The sequence below is a fragment of the Pipistrellus kuhlii genome, unplaced genomic scaffold (genome assembly GCF_014108245.1).
Source record: "Pipistrellus kuhlii isolate mPipKuh1 unplaced genomic scaffold, mPipKuh1.p scaffold_m20_p_13, whole genome shotgun sequence".
Lineage (NCBI taxonomy): Eukaryota > Metazoa > Chordata > Mammalia > Chiroptera > Vespertilionidae > Pipistrellus > Pipistrellus kuhlii.
Genome location: NW_023425438.1, coordinates 50,214,011 through 50,233,160, shown reverse-complemented (window position 1 = coordinate 50,233,160; position 19,150 = coordinate 50,214,011). Strand labels below are relative to the sequence as shown.

The following is a 19,150-nucleotide window of genomic DNA, read 5'->3' as shown; positions in this document are numbered from 1 at the left end:
AAGACTGGCCTCCAAGGGCTGTGGCAGGATTGCCATGGTGTCCTACAGGGAACTGATGCAGAGAGGAGGCAGGGGATTGGACCCCAGAGACAGGGCTAAGGAATCATGCGAGGAAGTCCCCTCTCGACCCCCACTCCAACAAGTCCTGTGTGTGCAGAGGAGGGACCCTAGTGAGCCCTGAGGGCAGGAGAAGTGTCAGCAGTCATCTGTTAGGCCTGCCAGGAGCTGGGCCAGAAGCTATAGCACAGGCCTCTTAGGCTCACCCGTGAGGACCAGTCTCGTTGGAGGTTTTTATCTTTCTAAAAGTCAAGTCTTTCTTGATATCCAATTATGGCAAAATCCAAAGAGCAAGTCAATGAACTTAATGTTCTCCATGAAGTGAAACAATATAATTAATCACAAACCTCACCAATAATTTTTCTCATATGTTAGTAAAACCAATCATTGAAATTCCATTTTCTCATATGTCTACAAAATACTAGTATATTTTAGACTACCAACCTGAATGTTTTTTATTATAGACACAAAATGTAATTCACTAATAAGCATGTTCTTGCAATACAATAGGTAATAGATTATTAAAATATTTGCTTTATGATACAACCAATACATATAATATGTGCTTTCCTCAATTTCTAAAACGATTAGGAATTGTATAACTTTTTTTTTTTTGCATAAAACACCTTCCTCTTCATGAAATCCTGAGGTGTAAGAATATCAATGTAAAATAGTAAAAACAAGTCTTCTCATTTCTGAAATAGACTATAGCTATATGTTCAAAAAATTTTATAAAGAAGTGTGGCAACTTATAAAACTATTCTCTACAGTTTGAACAAAACATTTCCAGACCAACTTAGTCCAAAGGACCTAGGATGGCCCTTTACAAACAATGTCCTTTCAACACTTGTTAGTTCCAAGATAAATGCCACTTCCCAGCTCTACTGCTGTCTCTTCTGCTATCCGGATCATGGCTCCAGCCATTGCGATTCCTGTCTGCATAGCAGTCATCACTTTTATGTCCTCTGCAATGCTGCTCAGGGCTGTAGTGTCTGTTTACTAGGGAGGGATGAGGACTCTGCCTGGCTTTACACAGTGATGATGGTGTATCTTGATGCTATTTGGGATCTTGGAGACTCCTTATAACTATGATTATGTGACTGAACTGATGAGGAAAATCCTGATTGATCAAGATGTGGAGAACCCAATTTCCCACCATATGACTTCTGTCTCAAAAACGTTGTTCATTCCTGCTTGTTTCAGAAAATTTTCTGGAGAAGAGACAGATCTCTGAGTGACCTGTGGTGATGGAGTCATGTTATCCACAGTCCTTTCATGTCTGTTAGGAGATGGAGAGGCAGGGCTTGAATGCCCAACGTGATGTTGAGAATATGGCAAACCAACCTCCTGCAAGGCATGGCTGCTTCCTGATCTAAACTGAAAGTTGATGGGCCTTCCAAAAAGTTTTATTCCATTAAGGAGATTCATGGCCTAAGGAACAGACACTTCCTGTTTGAAATTCACAAATGCAAACTGCTTTGTTTACCATCCTTATGTGTTGGAATTTTCACTTGGATCACTTGCCCAGCCTGGTGGAAAGGCTGGGAAAGGAGCTCCTGGGTCACTTTAGTATGTAGGTTGCCCACTAAGAGAATAGGATCTCCTTCCGCGGCTACTGCCCCCATCTCGGCATCGCCCTCTCCCAGGAGGACTCCAGGGGTCCTCGCTGAGGCTCCCACTGCGCACTCTCCAAAGCTCAAGTCCTTGGGCTCCCAGACGTCGGCCACGCAAACTTCAGTCACCTCGCTCCTGCCTGGCTTCAACTTACACTGACAGAGTGTGCAAGCTCTGAGGAAAGTGCTGGTTGAAGGTCATGGCTCACGGGGCAGGCTGTCTCCATGCCGGACATGGGAGATCTGCACTGACTCGGGAGATCGGAGGCCTCCCTGAGCCCATGGGCATGAGGCAGATGCAGCGGCCACATTTGAAGATGGTCCTGAACCATGTGTCCCTGTGCACTGGGAATACAGTGGCCCATCGCACCCCCCTCCGTGACCCACCGGGGATCTCCTCCTCCACAGAAGACACAGCTCGGCTTTCAGACTAGAGCTCTGAGCAACTGGCAGCGGCTGGAGCCCACCTTTCTCAGTGAAGGCAAGGGACCCGGATGGGCCGTGCCAAGGCCACAGGTGAGACTCTCCCTCTACCTGATTCTTGATGTGGAACTGGACCTGCTGCGGAGCTCGTGCAGGATGCTGTGAGGGTGACCCTGCCATTGTGTGACCATGGCCCGCATTTCGGCCACACCTGGTGCTTCCTAACAGGGCGCTGCTCTCCTTTCCTTAGGCACTTACCAAGAGCTGGGCCCTTTGCCTGCACTGACTCACACCATCCTCACCACGCCTGCTAGGGGGGTACATCGTTAACAGATGAAGGCAGTGAGGCACACAGAGGTCCATTGGGTGTAGTCTCACTGCTGCAGGGACACCTCATGCTGCTTCATTAAGCCTCTCCAGGAGGACTCCTGTCCCCTTCCATAACAGGGGCTACACTGGACTCTGCCTTTCCCCCGCTGTGAATGCCCACTGACCTCTGGGTGCTCCACCTGGCCACTTCCATACCCCTAGGTTCTAGACACCACCCACGGGTACCTGCTTGCTGAGCTGCTGGAGGCTGCTCTCCTGCAGGGCCAGGGAGGCGTCCCTCAGCCCCTGGATGGCTCTGCTTCTCTTTAGTCCAGGTTCAGGAAGCAGCTGGAGCATGAAGAGCAAAGTGGAGTCAGAGCCCAGAGTCCAGGGGCCTCAGCTTATGCTCTCTGGCTCTGGCCCTGAGCCAGCCATCACCCCAAGCCTTAGGTTTGGGGGGCCTGGATGCTCAGCTGGATGACCTCCCTTTTTCCCAGTCTGCACCTGAGGGCTCCTCGGGTGGTTATGGCCCCTCTGCTGACTCAGCTGGATTTACTAGGGAAGCAACCAGAGCTTAAGAAGAAAGCAGGTGACAGTGGAGAAGCCAATGCAAAAGTACAAGATGATGGAACTGCTGGATCCACTTTTTACAAAGTTATAATCTGACCATCAAGTCAAGAATTTCACAAACTAACAGAGATGGCAAAGAGAGTGCACTCTCTGTGCCAGCCTCAGAATGGTGGGAGTCCAAGTGGCTCAGCAGAGGGGGTAGGGGGGACACAAACATTGACCCGCATGTCTGTGGGTGGTAGAGGCAATGGGGTGCATGTGCCCAGTACTCTCCATCTCTGGGTAAGGTCCTTCAGACAGAGATTTCATTTTGTCCTTTCACAATTGCATTGGAAAAGAATGAGACCATATATCTAAGTTGCTTTAAAAATTCTAAGTGAGATCAAAACAAGGTAAAGCCAGAAAAAGGCAGATTCCCTTCTTTGCTTTGAAACAGCTTGAATGCAGAACAGAAAAGGGAGCACAGACCTGAGGAGAATGGGAGTTCTCGGCCCCTCCCTGCCACCAGCAGGTGTGTGACTTTGGGTAAGTCCAAGGGCTTCTTCAGGAGGAAAACATGAATGCAAGAGGGGTAGGGTTCTTCCCTCAGCTGTCCCTCCAAGTCCACACACTCAGCCCTGGGAGCCTTATCACACTGTACTGCTAATAGGGCTGCTCACGAGCCCCCCAAGAAGCAGAGCAGTGGGTATTTTTGGGTAAGACAGGGGCCATAAGAACAGCCCTCCTTAGTTGGTGCCCATGGGCCAGACACAGCCTAATGCTTTGCTGTCTCCTCACAAGATCCCCATAGCAATCGGGTAGGCAGCTTCATTGCCCCATTTTGCAGGTAAGAAAAGTGAGGTTTAGGAGAGGTCACTTGGCTAACAATAGAGAAGCCAGGACTTTAACCAGGCCTTTCTGACTCAAGAAGCCACCACACCAACGGCCCAAAAGCACATTCACGCTTTGTCCGTGAGCTGCCAGCTGAGCAGGAGGAGTGGGAACACCAAGCAGAAGTCAGTCACCGGCCTGAGAGGGCTCACAGGCTGCTCTCAGCATCGGACTCAGGGAGGCTTTTCAATCCCATCAGCCACCCCGCTCTCTTGACTGAAGCACATTTGGTCTGAGCCGGTCCCTGCCAGTGGCACCGCTTCTGTGTCCCACCAGGGGGCAGCGGTGCTCCCAGCAACCTGAACTCCCAGAGCCTGGGTTCCCAGGAGTGCGGAGACACCAAACCACAGAAAGAACTAACTCCCACACAGACTCCTAGTTCAATGGACTGACTTTAGGCTTGGAGCAGATGGGAGGCCTTGAAGAGAAGGAATACCCAGCTGCTTTCAACAGCCTTTCCATTGAAGCTTAGGAATGTTGCTCAGAATTGAAAAAGCAGCTCCTCCCCAAACCAGCCAAAGGCCCTCCTGGCTCTGCAGAGCTCTAAGCGAGCCCTCACCTGCACTCTCAGGTGCACACGTGCGATTGTTGGACACAGGAACTGGCTTGTTGCAGCAAGAGCCTCAGCTCCCTGCACTGTAGGCTGCCCCACCCACCTTCCCTGGCCAATCTCACACTTCCTCTGGGAGCTGGGAGGGGGCAAATGCCAGAGGGAGAGGAAGAGGACTGGGTCCCCTTAACAGCAGCCACTGAGCAACCCCTGCCCAGGAAGGAGAGCAGACTATACCCATCTGCCTCATTATGAAAGCAATGGAGGAAACCATGGCCCAGGGGCAACTATAATGGAGGTTAGTGGCCACTAAGGACCTCTCCTGCATGCAGAGCTTCTAGTGCTCTTTGGGGAGATCTGAAACACCCTCTGGGTGTCAACGTGCTGTCATCTAGAAGCTACTGGGCCTGGCCCAATGGGAACTGAGAAATCTGGCAACACTTCCTTTAAATTTCATGTGCTGACTTTAAGGCTGCCAGGCCCTTCATGTTCTTGGGAGAATTGCAATGAAACAGTTCCAAATGGCCCTTGAATAAAACACTATTTACTTGGGCTGAGGATGGGCTGACACACATGATTCAGAGCCAAGGGCTCAGCTCCCTGGGTGAGGGAGAAGGCCCTCGGGAGCCATTAAAGTGTAATTGTCTTCTGTTGGACTGGCTCCCAGGCACCAGGGGCTGCTGCCTACTGATAGCTGCTTTCAGCTCCCAGCGCAGGTGGGTGGACTCCTTCACACTCTGCGCCTTGGGGCCAAGTTCTCTTCCCACAGCTCCTTAAGGCATTTCTGGTCTGTGTTTTCGGCCTAGTGAAGAAAGGGGTGGGGGTTGGGGTGAGGATACAGCCTGAGGCACAGGCCCCAACCCCCGTGCATCTGCCCTCGTTTCCCCAGGATGAAGGCCTCCATGCCCCTGCTCACTTCCAAAAACACTGCTGCACAGAAATGACCCCAGCACACAGCCCAGCTGTGACAGTTACAAACAATGAAAGGTATGCTGACCCAGTGACCTAGAGGTGGAAGACACCCAAGGTCTCTGAGCGGTGCCTGAACAAAGTGACATACAGCACAAGGCTTTAAAGCAAGCACTATGATGATGGCAACTCTGTGGCCCCTGAGCAGGCCTAACACCTTGGAAAGGCCATAGAGACTCACACAGCATAGCTCCACCCACACCATAAACACCAGCAGAGACCCTTTTGCAGAGGCTAAGTTAGCACATCCTTGGAGAAACAAGAGCCAGTGTACCCAGGGGTAAGAGTAGGACAATCCAGATTAAAACTCCTCAGATCCATAAGGGACATACTCAGGGGGCAGACTCAGTGAGCAAAAGCCCCACTGAAGCAAGTCTTGTCTCATAAGGGTGTCTCCAACACACAAGTTCTCCCACTGTAGACACAGCTGAGCCTCACAGCCAATTGGCTTGGAGGTCAATTCTTCCCAGGGATAACAACAATCAAGGCTTAACTACAAGACTGTGCACACAGCCCACAAAGGAGTGCATGCACCAAGAGTGTCCATCTCAGGTAACTGGGGAGGCTGAGCCACTGCACCCTATAGGACACCTACACTACAAAGCCACTCTTATCAACACAGGGAAGCAGCCAAAATGTGGAGACAAAGAAAGAGGTCACAAATGAAAGAAACAGAGGAAAGTAAACTACTGGATATAGAGTTCAAAACCATGATTATGAGGTTTTTCAAGAATTTTCTAGAAAAGGCCAATAAATTTAGCAAGACCCTCAAGGATATGAAAAAGGACCAACTAGAAATTAAGTATACACTGACTGAAATAAAGAATAATATACAGAGATCCAACAGCAGACTAGATGATTGTAAGAATCAAGTCAAAGATTTGAAATACAAAAAAGCAAAAAACACCCTACCAGAAAAGCAAAAAGAAAAAGTAATCCAAATATATGAAGTTGTGTAAGGAGTCTCTGGCATACCAACATCAGAATTATGAGGGTGCCAGAAGAAGAGAGAGAAGAAGATACTAAAAACCTATTTGAAGAAATAATGACAGAACACTTCCCTCACCTGGTGAAAAAAATAAACTTACAAGTCCAGGAAGCACAGAGAATCCCAAACAAAGGGAATCCAAAGAGGACCACACCAAAGCACATCATAATTAAAATGCCAAGAGCAAAAGACAAAGAGAGAATATTAAAAATAGCAAGAGAAAAACAGTTATCTACTGTTGTCAGCTGATTTTGCAACAGAAACTATATAGGCCAGACGGGAGTGACAAGAAATATTCAAAGTGATGAATAGCAAGAACCTGCAACAAAGATTACTATACCCAGCAAAGCTATCATTCAGAATTGAAGGTCAGATAAAGAGCTTCACTAATAAGAAAAAGCTAAAGGAGTTCATTACCACCAAACCAGTATTATATGAAATGCTGAAAGGTATTCTTTAAGAAGAGGAAGAAGAAAAAGTTAAAGATAAAAAATATAAACAACAAATACATTATCAACAAGTGAATCTAAAAATCAAGTGAATAAAAAATCTGATGAACAGAATAATCTGGTGAATATCTTATTATATTAATTATCTATTCTATTAATCAGGGCCATAGAAAGGGAGTGGACTGACAATTCTCGGGGGGAAAAGGGTGTGGGGGTGTAGGAAGAGACTGGACAAATATGGATGAGGACAGTTGTGGGGGGTTAAGGTATGGAGTGGGAACCGGGTGGAGGAGAGCCATGGGGGGAAAAAAAGGAACAACTATAATAATCTGAACAATGAAGATTTAATATAAAAAATAAAAAATTTTCCTGGCAACAGAAATGTTAAGCCAAAAACAGATAATAAACTGGAACAAATATTTGCATCTCATACATCAAGGGCTCTGACAAATTAACCTGAAAAAGAACAATCCAAATAAAATGTGCACAAAAGATTCACAGAAATACACAGCTCTTGAATATATGAATGTATTTGGTGTAATTCCTGAGAATGCAAATGAAGACAAGGAAATCCCATTTTTCACCTGTCATAGCAGTAAAGGTTACAGAGCTGTGATGTTAGTAGAGGTGTAGGGAACAAAAGCTTCCATGCAGGCTGGCACAGGCCCCATGGGGGCAGTTTGCTAATATTGACACAAAATGTTAAATTCACTCACCTTTAACCCAGCAATTTAAATTCTAGGAATTTACAGATGAATCAGATAAGTATTACACAGCCATTAACATTCAATGTGACTATGCCATATATAGTTACTCTATACTATACATTAAGTGAAAAAATAAATTTCTGCTAGTTGTGTCAGAAATACATAGAAATATGCATAAAGTCATTTTTGGAAAGATTCACAAAAAGTGGATTGTGCCCTGGCCAGCATTGCTCAGTGTCAGCCCACACACAGAAGAGTCTCAGGTTTGATTCCTGATCCAGGGCACGTACCTGTATCTTTAGTGTGTTTCAGTTTAGCTCACCACCTTATTTGGGCGAGGGAGCTAACCCTCATTGATGTCTCTCTCTTCCTGTCCCTCCCTCCCACTCTCTCTGAAAAGACAATGAAAAAAATATCCTCAGTTGAGGATTAACCAAAAAACAAAACAAAAAGGAGTGGGAGTCAGTGTAGGAGGAAGCAATTGTATGGATTCTTGAATTGGGTGCTGCCTGATTGGCTCTCCTTCATTATGCTAAAGAAGAAGGAAGTTCAGTACAGGTTTTAGGACCTACCAGGTTTAAAATTCATAAATGATAAGTTGGCTACTATGACTTTAGGGCTAACGTAATGATTTATACATCTTATAACATCATTTTCAAGATGTGAGATTTTCCTTTAAATGTTATTTTTAAATAATGAAGAAGCCTAAGATTTATTACTTTAATATTTCCCATAGATAGCAATGCAGAACAGCCAATAGGACAGGAAAACTATTCATAACAACTTGAGTCTCTTGGCTATGTTTGGGGAATTTTTGTTTATTTTACATAAATATAAACCCTCAAATTTGGAAAAAAAAAAAAAGCTGTTTTGGCCCTTTTTTGGCTTAGAGTGAACAGGTAAGTGTTTAAACACTGATTATAGAGAATGTCCACACCCCAATTCTTCTCATGAATGTTTATGTCCAAAGAGCAGCTATGCTACACAGGAACCATATCAAGCTGTGTATTTTGTTGAATTATTGACATAACCAAGTGCTCACATGAATATATTTTATAGACATTTAAAAAAGAAACATTTACAAAAAGAAAAAGAAAGAAACATTTACACAAACAATAAACATGAAGGCACTAAGGCTCAAAGTGAGCAAGCCAGCATTTACAAAGTCATTTTTCAGGAGAGGTCGAGTCTTATTTTCGAGAACGTTTATGTTCTAAGAGCAGTACAATTAGCCTGTTACGGAGGGTCTTAATCTTGTTTGTATAGTGTTGTTGGAATATTTTCTTTAGCTTTTGCCTTAACAAATCCAAAGATGGAAGATGATTACAGTCTGGTATATTCAACATGATGTGGAAAAATTCATTCCACATATCCAAATGCGGGAGCCTGGGAAAACAAAGCACAAATAAAAGATAAAATGTATTGTAGCATTCAAAATGCAGGACCCACTCCTGGCTCTGACTCTCAGTATTGGAGAACTGAACATTAACCACCTTTATCTATGTGCAACTCAATGCATAAAAAAAAAAAAATGTTCAATCTATTTATAAATAAGAGATATAATTAAACATCTATAAATATCTTGTTCTCAAAAAGTGATTAAAGAAAAGTAGTCTTAGTAATAATAGCTCTTCAGTGGAAAACCTTTCTCTTTTAAAATTATTTTTAAAGAATATTGATCTGTTCTTCACTATGGGTATTTCCAATACTGTCAGATCTGGTAATCTGGTCAATGGCTCTAACAAGCCTTACTGCATCCATGCTAGGAACAGGCAGACAGGTTAAGCTGCCCAGAACCGAGCACTGATTTAAAGTTCTAACCACTGTACTGGTTAAAGCTAGCTGCAAATATTCCAGAACGTGGAGATAATGTACTGGGGGAAATTTGTGTTCCAGGCAGGAAATCCAGCCCGTTATTAACAGGCCTGCTTAGAGTTAACTTATGGCTACTCTGGTCAGAGATTGAAGCCTCTGAATAACGCTCTGATCCTTCCATGACAAGCAAGAGAAAGCATACAGTAGTTGATAAGTTTAATGAGTCATGCAGAATAAAGCATATTGTACGTTTTCCTCTGGGGCCTCTTATTTATGTACAGACACTACATTTGATAAAATTTCTATTGACAGGTCTTCTTGTAAGGTCTGTAAAAATCCATTTGGGCTATACACTTAGGGTGAATGTCTTTTTCAACGTGTTTTCATATTTGAAAAACATTAAAAAAAAAAGTATCAAATATAATAAAAGCTCAGCGACCCTTACAGTGGAACAACCAGAACCACCGGTCACTAGGATGTGCATTGACTACCAGAGGGCAGACACTCAATGCAGGAGCTGCCGCTGGTGGTCAGTGCACTCCCACAGTGCTCTGCCAGAAGCCGGGCTGGTGAGCACAGTGGCGGTGGTGGGAGCCTCTCCCGCCGCCACAGCAGCACTGAGGAGCGGTGAGCCAAGAGGTAAGGAGCGAGCAGGTGGGCAGTTAGGAGCAAGGGGTCCCGGATTGCGAGAGGGATGTCCTACTGCTTGTTTAGGCCCGATCTCAACTGGCAGTTGGACATCCTCTGAGGGGTCCCAGAATGTAAGAGGGCGCAGGCTGGGCTGAAGCGCCCCTCCAACCCCCGCACAAATATGCGTTAGGCCTCTAGTAAATGATATAATGAGCATACATGTACCGAATGCTCAGCTTAAACATTACCAATAATTCACTCACAGATTATATTAAGAGAGCCATCTGTGTTGAAAGGAAGAATCCTAGTCAGCCATGAATTGCCACTGTGATCTTATAGATGAGAAAACAAGCTCAGAAAAACTACAGTCATGCAGGGGTGGGACTTAAAATGCTATCCTGTGATGTATAGTTGCCTCATCATATTATTCTATAATTTACAAAGCACTTTCGCATGCATTATTTCTCTTGCTTTTCATAATAAACATCTAGGGTAAGCAGGAGGAATATAATTTCCATTTCCATAGGCAAGAAGACAAGCAACTGGAGGCTTGGTAACACTAGCTGATTGGTGCTTACAGGAGGCAACCACTCAGCCAGGGGCTTTCACTGCTTCCAGGAGGGCCTTGGCTGCCACGCTGGCACAGGGGAACAGAGTAATGAAGCTGTGGAATTTGCTCACTGTACCCAGCACCCAGGACTGTGCCATGACACCATAGTTTGCCAAGGCATAGGTTTTCCATGCAGTGGCAGAGATCCATTTCCCCGAGATGGAACTCAACACACCACCACATTTATTCTCTCCTAGCACTAATACTCACCTTCTAAAAAGACCTTCAGGCTTCCAGACTCCTCCTTCATTTTTCACTTTCATGTAAGAGCCAAAAAGCATGCAGTACACGGTTGCAGCAACTCCGAAGTAATCAATCTACAAAGAAAATATCGGCTTATATATCTAAAATACTAATTCACACACCAGTATATTATTATTTCTAATTTACTTAGAAGCTGCTGAGTTACAAGATGCTTTTGAAGAATCTGGACATCATCTGATCTGTATCCCCCTGATGTGCCCTCCTGAATGCCTATCTAGGCTTTGCTGGAAGCACCCACTGGCCCCTGAAAGCTCGCTTCTCCTTGAGCTGTTGTGTCCTTTTAAGTCCTTTCTTTGTCACCCAGAGGCAAATATAACACCCGAATTCCCTCCCCCAGGGACAGTTGAGAAGGCCTAACTCCTGGCCCTAGGACCCCGGCCTCTGCTCTCACTGCACTCCAAAGCCTCGTGCCATGGAATATGCTCATAACTGAACACAACACTCAAGTATGGCCTAAATCCCAGGACAGGAGACTAGAGCGGCTCATATTAACTAGATGCACAAATTAATTCTGAAAATATAATTAAGTTATAATATAATAAAGAAAAATGTTCCCAAATCTCTCAAGTTAACTCTTATACCTGGTAGTTCCATGGTTTGTTACTGAGCATCTCAGTACATTGAAAACCAGATGTTTCACACTTTGCTGTAAATGTAGTTCCTTTTGGAAAAAGTTTCATATCTATACTCTGACCCAGATCAATAAGTGCCAAGCCATCAGATAAATTATCATCTTCTCTGTCCTGTTCCAAAAATCTGTATTAAACAAAACAAGAACAGGCCACATGAGCACAATAAAAAAGTCTGTTAGCCAAATGGTAAGAGGAGAGCCCTGTTAAAAACATAACACTTGCCTGCTTCCAAGTATGAAGTTGTCTGGCTTAATGTCTCCATGAATGATCTCGCAGCCGTGGACTTGTTCAATCATATGCAGCATTCTGATAGCAAAGGAAAGCACTAGAGCTTGAGGCATCACTTTCTCAGGGGTGTTTTTATAGAGATTGATAGCATTCTAGAAACAATGGAAAGTAGAATCATGAGTTGTTACACAAGATTAATACAATTTCAAGTCAAGAGCTTTGCCCCAGCCTACCACTCCAAAAAAAGCTCCAACTAGCCGAGACTGGTTTGACTCAGCGGTAGAGTGGTCCCAGGTTCAATTCTGGTCAAGGGCATGTACATTGGTTGCGGGCACATCCCTAGTAGGGGGTGTGCAAGAGGCAGCTGGTAGATGTTTCTCTCTCATCAATGTTTCTAGCTCTCTATCTCTCTCCCTTCCTCTCTGTAAAAAATCAATAAAATATATTTAACAAACAAATAAATAAATAAAATCCAGCTTTGTAAAAAAAAACAAAACAAAACAAAACAAAACTCCAACTATACAAGGTATGTGCAAGGCATAAGATAGAGAGCTTCAGACTCATATCCACATCAATGTGAATACACCTACCAGTAATGTTCCATAGCTGTAGAGATCTCCCACTAACACACTGCCGTCCTGGAAGAAGTGGGCAGAATAGAACTTGATAAACATGTGCCGCTCACTGGGTGATAGTCTCTCCATCAGCTGGGTCCCAATGTAGAATTCCCAGGCATTGGCGGGCTTCTGGACCTGCAAACCAAGTGTGTCACATTCAAAGCCAGTCTCACATTCTGGAAATGATGGCAGAAAAGCAATTTCTATCCCAATGAAGGACATGGGTGGGAAGTGACAACAAGCTGTGTGGTATTGCTGCATTATGGAACCTGCTAAAACATAATTTTAGTGGCAATTCTGAGTCCGTGTAGGATAATTTTGGTTCTTAAGTGGGGGATATAAACCTAAATGAAAGAAACCACCAGTCTTAAAAAGAAAAAAAAGTTCTAAGAGGGAGTTCTCTATTAAACAAAAAGCTGCCCAGATCACTTACCTTCAAAACAAATTTCTGTTTGCTTTTGGTATCCTTCACATCTCCATGGGTAACTTCATAGACTTGGGCAAAAGCCCCTTCTCCAAGAAGGTGATCAATGTAGACGAGCAAAGAACCTGAGGACACGAATATGTCAAAGGGGGGGGGAGAAAAGACTTTATCAAAATGATTAATTAAATCCAAAGAAAGAAGGAAAAAAGAACTAGAAAAAAAAAATCAATGAAGTTGAAAACAGAAAATCAATAGAGAATATAAAAAAAAAAAAACCCAAAAGCTAATTCTTATAAAAGATCGATAAAGACTATAAGCCCATACCCAGGTTACCTAAGAAAAAGAGAGGACACACAATGTTAATATCAGAAGTGAATATGTTACTATTATTAATGAAATGAAACAGAGGCATCACTACAGATTCTATGAACATTAAAAGCATAATAAAGGAATACTATGAGCAATTCTATGCCCACAAACTTGATAACCTAGATAAAAAATGGACCAATTCCTTAAAAGAAACAATGTACCACAATTCACACATGAATAGACAATCTGACTAGACTTATATCAGTAAAGAAACTGAATCAATGATTAATAGCCTTCCTAAACAGAAAGCACTAAGCCCAGATGGTTTCACTGGTGACTTTTACCAAACAAAGGAAGAAATTATACCAATTCTCTACAATTTCTTTCAAAGGATTGAAGCAGAGGAAAAACTTACTAACCCATTCTATGAGGTCAGCATTACCCTAATATCAAACCAGGCAAACACATTACAAGAAAAGAAAACTAAAAATCAGTATCTCTCAAGAACACAGATGCAAAAATTCTCAACAAAATATTAGCAAATAAAAAAAAAAAGTAAAAAAAGTCACCAACAGACTAAAAATAAAAATCATATAGTCGTATCAACAGCTGCAGAAAAAGTATTTAATAAAATTCAACATTCAATCATGATAACAATTCCCTGCAAACTAGGAATAGTGGGGCACTTCCTCAACTTGATAAAGAACATCTACAAAAAACCTACTGCTAGCACCATACTTACTGTTGAGAAACTAGATATATGTTTCCCCACTAAGATCAGGATATCTCTTTATTATTCATATTCAACATTGTACTAAATGTCCTAGCTAATGCAATAGGTGAAAAAAAAGAAAATAAGATGCATACAAACTGGGGTAAAAGAAATAAAAGTCTTCGTACACAGATGAGATTTTTCTGTCTATCCAGAAAAATCTCAAAGAATTAACAAAAATCTGTAGCTAATAAGTGATTATAGCAAGGATGCAGGATACAAGATTAATATACAAAAGTCAGTTGCTTTCCTATGTACCAAGGTGAATAAATACAATTTGAAATTTAAATCACAATACCATTGACATTTCATTCCAGGTAATGGAAGCTTATTAAAACACTTAGGTATAAATCTAACAAAATATGTACAAGATCTGCCCTGTCCACTGTTGCTCTGCAATTAGAGCATTGGTCCATATACCAAAGGATTAAGGGTTCGAGTCCCAGTTAAGGGCATGTTCCTTGACTGCAGTTCGAGCCTATGCCCCAACTAGGGGACATGTGCGAGGCAATCAAGGCAAACAACACTGGTTTTTCCGCTCTCTCCCTTTTTCTCTCTCCTCCCTTCCACTCTAAAAAAGGAATGAGAAAAACAAAAAAAACAGACCCAAAATAGCTAGCACAATATTGAAGAACAACAAATCAAAGAACTGACACTACCCAACATCAACATCAAGACTTACTATAAAAGCTACCACAATCAGGACACTGTGGTATTGGTGAAAGGATAGACAAATAGGTCAATGGAACAGAGAGAAATAGACCCAGAAACAGACCCAAACAAATATAGTCATCTGCTCATTGACAAAGAAGCAAAGGCAATTCAATTAAGAAAGCAGTCTTTTCAACAAATCATGATAGAATAACTGATCATCAACATGCAAAAATAAATCTAAATAGAGAACTTTTCACAAAAGTTCAGTCAAAATGGATCACACACCTAAATGTAAAACAAAAAATTATCAAATACAAGACCCAGAAGACAACATAGGAGAAAATCTAGGTGACCTTGGATTTGTAAATGACCTCTTAGATACAACAAAAGCATGATCTGTATGCCTTGCACCAGGAGGTTGCCAATTTGATTCCTGGTCAGGGCACATGCCTGGGTTAGAGCCTTGATCCCCAGTAGAGGGCATGCAGAAGGCAGCTAGTCAACATTTCTATCTCCCTCTCTGTCTCCCTCTCTCTCTAAACCAATAAAATGAAAAAAAAAAAAGTTTTGAAAAAAGCATGGTCTGTGAAAGAAATGAATGAAAAATAAAATGAAAAAATAAGTCAGAGACTGAAAGGAAATCTTTGTAAAACACTTATTTGATAAAGCACTATTATCTAAAAAGTACAATGAACTCTTTTACTCAACACTAAGAAAAAGAACCACCAGATTTAAAAAGAGGCAAAAGATTTATAACTCACCGAAGAAAATAAACAGATGGCAAGCAAACATATAAAAATGTTCAATATCATGTCATTAGGCAAATTAAGAATAATAATAAAAGCCCAATGGTGGGACAACCGGCACACTGACCATCAGGGGGCAGACGCTCAACACAGGAGCAGCCCCCAGCCCCCAGGCCAGCCAAAGCAGGTGAGGGGGGGTGGGGGCGGCGGTGGCGGCACAGGAGTTTCCCACAGATCAGCTCTGATCACTGGCCAAGCCTAGGGACTCTATCCATGCACGAATTTCATGTACCAGGCCTCTAGTCTATTAAGATAGTTAATATTGAAAACACTGACACCACCAAATGCTTGTGAGGATGGGAACAATAGAACTCTCATTTTTGCTGGGGGGGGGGATGCAAAATGGTAAAACCCTTCTGGAAGACAATGTAAACATATTCTTAGAATATAATCCAGCAATCAAAAACTCCTTGATATTTACCCAAATTTACTGAAAACTTATGTCCACACAAAACCTATATTGGGATATTTACTGCAGCTTTACTCATAATTGCCCAAAACTCAGACAGAGACAAGATAGCCTTTAATAGGTGAATGAATAAATAAATAAATGACAGTGCATTCATACAGTGAATTACTACTCAGCAACTGAAAAGAGCTATTAAGTCATTAAAAGACATGGAAGAATCTTAAGTGCATATCGCTTAATGAAAGAAGCCAATCTAAAAAGTCTACATATTGTATGAGTTAAAGCTATATGACATTCTGGAAAAGGCAAAAACTATGGAGATAGTAGTAAAAAAGATGGATGGTGGGCAGGGTTTTAGGCGAGCACAAGGCACATTTAGGGCAGTGAAACTACACTGTATGATATTATAATGATAGATACAGATCATTTCACATTTCTCAAAACAACACTAAGGAAAAGAACCTTAATATAAACTTTAGTTAATAATAATGTAACAATATTGGCTCATCAACATCAACAAATGTACTGCACTGAAAGAAAATGTTAATAAAGGTATCTGTGTATTATATATGGAAAGTATGTTGTTAGAATGTTATTCCCATTGTTATCCACATCCACTGTTTCTCGCTCCCATTTTTATTAATTTGGAATACCTTTCAAAAGTTCTCTGGAAATATTACCAAATATGAATATACATATGCGTGATCTTTTTAAGAAACTAAAAGCACCCTGCCCAGCATGGCTCAGTGTGTCGACCTATTAACCAGGAGGTCACAGTTTGATTTCTGGTCAGGGCACATGTCTGGGTTGCAGGCTCCATCCCCAGTGTGTGGCATGCAGGAGGTAGCCAATCAATGATTATGCAAATTGAACATCACTTCACAACACCCTCCAGGCAATCATGAGTAAGTATGCAAATTAACTCAATAAAGATGGTGGCAGCCCCACCCTCCAGCCTCTCTGGGCCTCTGGCAGCACACATGCAGGCACGGAGTAGCCAGGCAGGGCGGGACGCTTTTATGATGGGGAGGATGGGGAGAAAAGGGGGGAGGAGTGGAGGGAGCTACAGGAGCAGTGCTCCAGCCAGAGTAATGACTGAAAGCTCCAAGACTGAAGGCGGCGGCCAGAGCGAAGACCCGGGTGCCAGAGGAAAACTGGTGCTGGCAGCCAGAGGAAGGAAGGCCTACTGCACGAATCTTCGTGCAACGGGCCTCTAGTATATATATAAAAGAGCAATACATTGTACTACTCTGCCCTTTGTCTTAACAGCATGTTCTGGAGGCCATTCCCTATAAATACAGAGAGTTGTATTTCACTGCAGAGATATTCAGTTATTTAATGAAGCAGCCCCCATTGGCACCTATGTAACCTCCAATCTGCTGCTTTTACATGCACATGTTATTTGGGAATATACGCAGTATATCTGTGGGAAATCCATAGAAATGATGTCTGTATCTAAAAGTATGTGCATTTTTAATTTTGATAGGTATTGCCAACTGGCCTTCTAGACATCAGAGCCCCAATAGCAATCAAAGTGTTACCTACTATTATGGCTTAATATCCTTCCCAAGGTGATGGTGGTGCCAGAAGCAAAATCGCCAGAAGCAAAATCACCATAAGAGTTTAAAGTTATTACCACATAGCTCTTACCAAGCTGAAACTCAGTCTTGGGCTTGATGGCAGGAAGTTTACATTGCCACTCAAAAGCATTTGGACTGGAACGCACTGGTTGAGAAAGCCCGGACAGAAGCTTGAAAATCAATCGATCGTCCCATGGATTCTCAACAGTGAAGTCTTAAAGAAATGAGAACAAAATAAATCAATTTAGTACCTAAGATATTACAAATAAAGCAAGTAGAGACATGCATTAAGCTGTCAAAAGCCTCACCTATAAAGAGCACCGATTCAAATAATAAACACCATATTCAAAAGTCCAAATAAATGGTTCTATATAGTTCACTGTAATTTTAGATATATAACTTAAACCAATATTCAGTTGAAACAAAGGAAATCAATACCAAAGGTACCTGTTTCTCATTTGAACTGCCAGATACTGCCTTTAGCACAATTATGGGTATATGTCTTAAAGGGATACTTGCATATTAGTTAGGTACTTCGAATATGCTCTGATATATATTCTCTAAATTGCTTTTTCACTTATGTCTACAAAAGATGTTGCCTTAAAAAAAAAAAATCTCACTTGAGGATACATTTATTGATTTTAGAAAGAGAAACATCAATGTGAGAGAAAAATCAATGGGGGATAGGACTCCCAACCTATTTGGTATATAGGACGACCCTCCAACCGAGCCACCCTGGCAGGGCAAAAGATGCTGCCTTTTAATATGGACACTACCTATGTGCAATTTGTATGTATGAGATATTTTGGGTTCACAAAAGAGAAATCATTTCTAAGGGAAGAAAAAGTTAGTGGCAGTTATCAAGCCTAATCCAGCATCATCAACATTTACTTAGGGCTAAGCCTACATAGGACCCTGTTCTGAGTACTTTACAGTTAGTAACTTACTTGGTCCTTACAATAAGACTAAGTAGGTACTAGCATCATCGCCACTTTACAGAAAGGTCACAGATGACTGAAATAATCTCAGCTAAGATCACAGGACCTCATAGGCAGGGGAGCCAGGATTAGAACCTAGCCAGCCTAGCTCTAGAGGCTGGGCTACTAACCATTATTTAAGATAATTTTTGTGCAGCCTGGGTTGGCGGATCTCTTAACCTAGAACCGGACTACTTTTCTGTAAAATGGATACAAGAGTACTAAACGCTTGAAACACGGTATGCCTTCCAAGTCCAATTTCCTCTTCCAACAGGTATTTTTGACACTTCCTAAAATTAAAATGAATCACCCTAGTCAGTCTGGTTCAGTGGATAGAACATTGGCCCTTGGACTATAGTGTCGCAGGTGATTCTGGTCAAGGGCATATACCTCAATTGCAGGCTTAATCCCTGGCCCATGGGGAGCCAACCAATTGACATGTCTCTTTCATATCGATGTTTCATTCTTTGTTTCTCCCACTCTCTAAAAAAAAAAAATCAATGGAAGCAGAAACTGGTATGCCTCAGTGGATAGAGCGTTAGTCCGTGGACTGGAAGGTCCCAGGTTCGATTCTGGTCAAGGGCATGTACATTGGTTGTGGGCACATCCCTGGTGGGGGCGTGCAAGAGGCAGCTGGTCGATGTTTCTAGCTCTCTATTCCTCTCCCTTCCTCTCTGTAAAAAGTCAATAAAATATATATTTTAAAAATCAATGGAAAATATCCTTGGGTGACGATTAAGAAAAAAATAAAATTAAATTAAAATGAATGAACTTGCCCTCTAGCATTGGCAAATGTGATAAAGTATGCAAATTCTTTCTGAATGACATTTAAGTCCCTGCTCTTTGAGCTTTTCATGAAGCAACTTTTACTGAGTGATTATCCTTATTCAGGGGCACAATGAAGACTGAGAAGCTGTT

General features: G+C 42.4%; 1 protein-coding gene and 1 pseudogene across 2 annotated transcripts in view; both read right to left on the bottom strand.

Moving 5' to 3' along the window:
* Positions 1-577: 577 nt before the first annotated feature.
* On the bottom strand, positions 578-1,697 carry LOC118717681 (annotated as a pseudogene).
* A 6,846-nt stretch (positions 1,698-8,543) lies between these two features.
* The window catches only part of BUB1 (BUB1 mitotic checkpoint serine/threonine kinase), a 43,845-nt gene continuing 33,238 nt past the window's right edge, over positions 8,544-19,150 (bottom strand). For both annotated transcript variants that reach the window (XM_045580991.1, XM_036436035.2), the window contains exons 19-25: positions 17,326-17,469; positions 12,735-12,850; positions 12,275-12,436; positions 11,679-11,836; positions 11,406-11,580; positions 10,771-10,877; positions 8,544-8,891 (exon numbers count right to left, since the gene is read on the bottom strand). In XM_045580991.1, the coding sequence (XP_045436947.1) occupies positions 8,696-8,891; positions 10,771-10,877; positions 11,406-11,580; positions 11,679-11,836; positions 12,275-12,436; positions 12,735-12,850; positions 17,326-17,469 (1,058 nt within the window). In that variant the 3' untranslated portion in view covers positions 8,544-8,695. The remainder of the gene's footprint in view (positions 8,892-10,770; positions 10,878-11,405; positions 11,581-11,678; positions 11,837-12,274; positions 12,437-12,734; positions 12,851-17,325; positions 17,470-19,150) is intronic.